The sequence below is a fragment of the Psammomys obesus genome, unplaced genomic scaffold, assembly GCF_907164565.1.
Source record: "Psammomys obesus unplaced genomic scaffold, mPsaObe1.curated_primary_1811, whole genome shotgun sequence".
NCBI classification, from domain to species: Eukaryota; Metazoa; Chordata; class Mammalia; order Rodentia; family Muridae; genus Psammomys; species Psammomys obesus.
The window spans coordinates 5,819,511-5,823,327 of NW_026588752.1; the positions used below are offsets into that span (position 1 = coordinate 5,819,511).

The 3,817-nt window shown below is 50.0% G+C and overlaps 1 protein-coding gene across 1 annotated transcript; it reads left to right on the forward strand.

Moving 5' to 3' along the window:
- Nucleotides 1-329: 329 nt before the first annotated feature.
- Nucleotides 330-3,222, forward strand: LOC129674423 (prostatic spermine-binding protein-like). Its single transcript, XM_055604382.1, has 3 exons — nucleotides 330-396; nucleotides 510-615; nucleotides 2,688-3,222. The coding sequence occupies exons 1-3, from the start codon at nucleotides 342-344 to the stop codon at nucleotides 3,220-3,222; spliced, it is 696 nt and encodes a 231-aa protein (XP_055460357.1). The 5' UTR covers nucleotides 330-341.
- The last annotated feature ends 595 nt before the right edge of the window (nucleotides 3,223-3,817 follow it).

Consider the following 3,817-nt stretch of genomic DNA (forward strand, 5'->3'; position numbering starts at 1 on the left):
GGATGGATGGTTTGGAATATGGGGTTTCTCCAGGAGCACCTTTAGACTTTGGGGAACACAGTGTAATATGATAACAGGAGGTGTCTTGCTCAGAGCTTAGTCAGAATGTTAGCACAGTGGCGTTTTGGGGGTCACAGTGTGGACTTGTGGGTGAAACCATCCCTGGGCTCTTCTGAGCCTTTGAGTCTATGGAGAAAAGGATTCCCGAATGTTCCCCTGTCTCAGTCTGGGGTGTGGGGATCCCTTATACCTGATGTCTTTTCCTCAGAGCCTCTCTGAAGTTCTTGCTACCCCCCTGCGGCTTCTAAGCATCAGACTTGTGCCCCAAACCCTCAGCAGCCATGCTGCTGTTGGTGACATTGGCTTTTCTAGCCAGTTCCACCTGCGGAGCCCAGAGTGAGTACCTGAGCCTCCTTTGTGGCATTCACCTCCTGAATGCTGTCCTGGGTGTAAGGGTCTCTGAGTGAGGGAATGCTCCTGAGCACTCTCCTACTGCCTCCCCTTTCCAGACATCCTGGGCAATCGTGTTGGCACCTATTTCTACGCTATTGGTAACCATCATGGGGAACTCAAAGGCATCCGGATCTTCTTAACACCATCAAGACACATCAAGGCGTGAGTAGGATGCTGGCGACTCCCAGTGGTGCCCACTTCCTGTGGCTTGTCTGGAACCCTAACCCGAGCTGTCCTACTTGGGGCTGGAATGCTCAGGCTTGGGTAAGACTGGACAGTCCTCAGGGGGGCCGGTGGAGAGGGACCTCTGACTTTCTAATTCAGAAAGGACCAAAGAGGCTTCAAGGGCCCCTCCTCCAGGTAGCTCTGGAGGCCTAAGCGCCCCTTGGTAGTGACAGAAACTGCTCACACGGTCTGAGAGACATCCTTGTCTTCACAAGACATGAAATGTGCTGCTGACTCAGCCACTCTGGACCTTTCCTCTGCTCCAGAAGGGGCAGCCATTCCCTCGGGACAGGCAGGTCTTGATTGTCCTCCCCAGTCTCTGCCTCTTGAGAGCTGTTGTTCTCCTAGAGTGCCACAGGCAGACAGACACATGCATAAAACACACACACACCACACACACAGAGCCAGGTGGAGAGTGACTGACACACACAAGGGCAAGCACACACGTGCACTTCGCCTACAAACACAATTTAATATGGACAACACAGATACACTAGTTCTTTCCCTTTTTAGGGTACAGGGGGTTGAACTTAAGACATACCACGGTGTTTTGTCTGCAGCCTTCAGTTTTATGCAACAGGATCTCACTATGTAGCCCAGGCCAGCCTTAAGCTTGGAGTCCTCCATCTCATCCTGTTGGAGAGAACATGGTTATACCTTAAAGGTGCAATATTGAAGCCTGGCCTGGTGGCCCACTCCCATTCTCAGCTACCCAGACAGCAGATGTTAGAGGATAGCAAAAACAAGGCCAGTTTGTGCTACAGAGTCACTTCAAGGTCAGCCTGAACAATTTAGTAAAACCCTGTCTCAGACTAGAAAGCAAAGCAAGGGTTGGAGCTGGGTGCAGTGGCGCAAGCCTGTGATCCCAGCACTTGAGGAGGCAGAGGCAGGTGGAACTCTGTGAGTTTGAGGCCAGCCTGGTCTACAAAACGAGTTCAGGACAGCCAAGGCTACACAAAGAAACCCTGTCTCAAAAAACAAAAAAACAAACAACAACAACAACAACAACAAATTCAAGGAAATTCTGGTGACAGAGTGAGATCCAGTTTCAATTAAAATTAAAAAAAAAAAAAAGAACAAAAGGAGAGAGAGAAAAAAGATTGATAATGTAGCTAGGGGCTCACCCAGAACATATGTGACTCTAGGTTCATTCCCCAGCATCACCAAAGAGGTGAGGGCTGGCAAGATGGCTCTGGCAGGTAAAGGTGTTTGCTGGCCCGACTGACCACTTGAATTTCATCCATGAAACCCACATAGTGGAAGGAAAGAGCAAAATCCCAACATTTTCCCTCCCACCTGCATTGAAGCCTTGGCACATGTGGGCCTACATGGATAGACATATACAAATACATTCCTGCACAAAATCAATGACAGCTCAGTGTCAAAGATGAGCAAATAAGCCGTTGTAACATGGGATGAACTTGTACTGAAAATTACTCATGATTATCTAATTGAGTTAGACACCCTTCCTGCACTTTATCTGGAGTCTGATTTTGGTACGCGTCACACCCTGCAAGCAAAGAAAGAAGCGGGCAATAGGCAGGGTCTAGAAGCCCTGGGGGGTCATCTTGCTTGGTTGCTCAGCAGAACAGCTTTCAGGGCTCTCCTGTTCCTACTCGACAACACAAGGAGGGGAGATCCTGTCTCTCTGGTCTCTGCCTGTAAGGTCCATCCCTGGTCAGTGTGGCTGCTGCCTCATCTGGGACTAATAGGGGAGGAGGCTCCAGAGGGGAAGCTATGAGTCAGACCCTGAAAAAGTTTCAGGCTCACGATGGGCTGAGGAGTAGACCTAGCCGCCCTGGCACAGAAGCCTGACCAGGGCCAGACTCTCTGAGGTCTTATGAGGAGGGATGTGTCTGAGAGGCAGAAAGAGGAGGGACTCAAGGCTGCCATATCAGAGCTGGGCACTTCTGGAGACTGAACTGTGAACTGGAAACTGGGACAGGGTGCAGATGTGAGAACGAGCAGAACCAGCATCCTGAGGTTGTGCTGACTTGATTTTTCTCCAGCATCCAGCTGAAGTTTGGCAACTTCTGGAGTGATATCTATGGTTCCCCGTCACTAAACTACAAAGACTTTCTTCTGGAGGATGGGGAGCACGTGACAAAGGTGGAAGGCAGCGTATCAACTTGCCTGAATTCCCTGCACTTCATTACCAACAAGAGGCGTGTGGCCTCCTTTGGTGTTAGAAGTGGCCTTCCCTTTGAGGACAGAGGAGATTCAAACAAACATCTAGCGACTATCAATGGTATGTTCTTACCAGGCATCTGTATCAAAGGGATGGGGTTCATATGGGAACGTGGCCCAGAGAACTTGGTCTCCCCGAAGCCTCCAAGAAGGCCAATGGACAGCTTGGACATTTCCAGAGATAAGGAAGACAAAGACAAAGACAGTGAAAAAAATAAAGACAAAAATGATGATGATGATGATGATGATGATGATGATGATGACGACGACGATGAAGACAATGACAAAAAAGATAATAATGACAAAGATGACAGTGATGACGATGATGATGATGAAGATGACAAGAAAAAAAGATGAGTAAGAGTGGTAGAATGCTTGAGCTCGGTCTTGCATCCCTACATTACCACCTCCTCTCAGCCAAGTGCACCCACCTGGAGGGACCAATATACCAGGTGACCCTGGGCCGGGGGAGGCAAAGCCCTAATGGCCTGTAGTGCTGTGTTCAATAAACTATGTGCATGTATGTGAGCCTGTGTGGTCCTTGTCACCAAATGGAATGGGCTTGCGATTCCCCAAGAACCTCCTTTTCTTCCCCACTTTTTTGGACCTACACCTGTGCACTGGGTTAGAGTTTGCACAGAAAGAACCGTGGTCAACTCATCAGGACCAAGGTCCCTAGAATGAGGGCAGCATCCAGCCACTTCCTGTCCCAAAGCAGCATGGGCCTGCAAGGAGAGCTCAGTGTGTGCTGACTGGGCTGGCAGGGACTGGCTTTGCAGTGGTCCCGGTTAGCTCTATTTGAGCAGGTGTCCTTGCCTCCTGTTCCTCCGGCCTCCTCCTCCCTTCCCCTCTCCCATCCTCTTCACTGTCCTCTCACATAGCTGGGCTGCCTGGAAAGCATCCGCCACCCACTTGGGGATTAAACCTAGGGCCTTCTGCATGCTAGGCAACT

Bases quoted from the DNA above. Each gene is read 5' to 3' on its own strand.
- LOC129674423 (XM_055604382.1), top strand. From the start codon at position 342: ATGCTGCTGTTGGTGACATTGGCTTTTCTAGCCAGTTCCACCTGCGGA. The intron at 397-509 runs GTGAGTACCTGA...TCCCCTTTCCAG, and splicing joins TTCCACCTGCGGAGCCCAGA to ACATCCTGGGCAATCGTGTT. The intron at 616-2,687 runs GTGAGTAGGATG...ATTTTTCTCCAG, and splicing joins CCATCAAGACACATCAAGGC to CATCCAGCTGAAGTTTGGCA.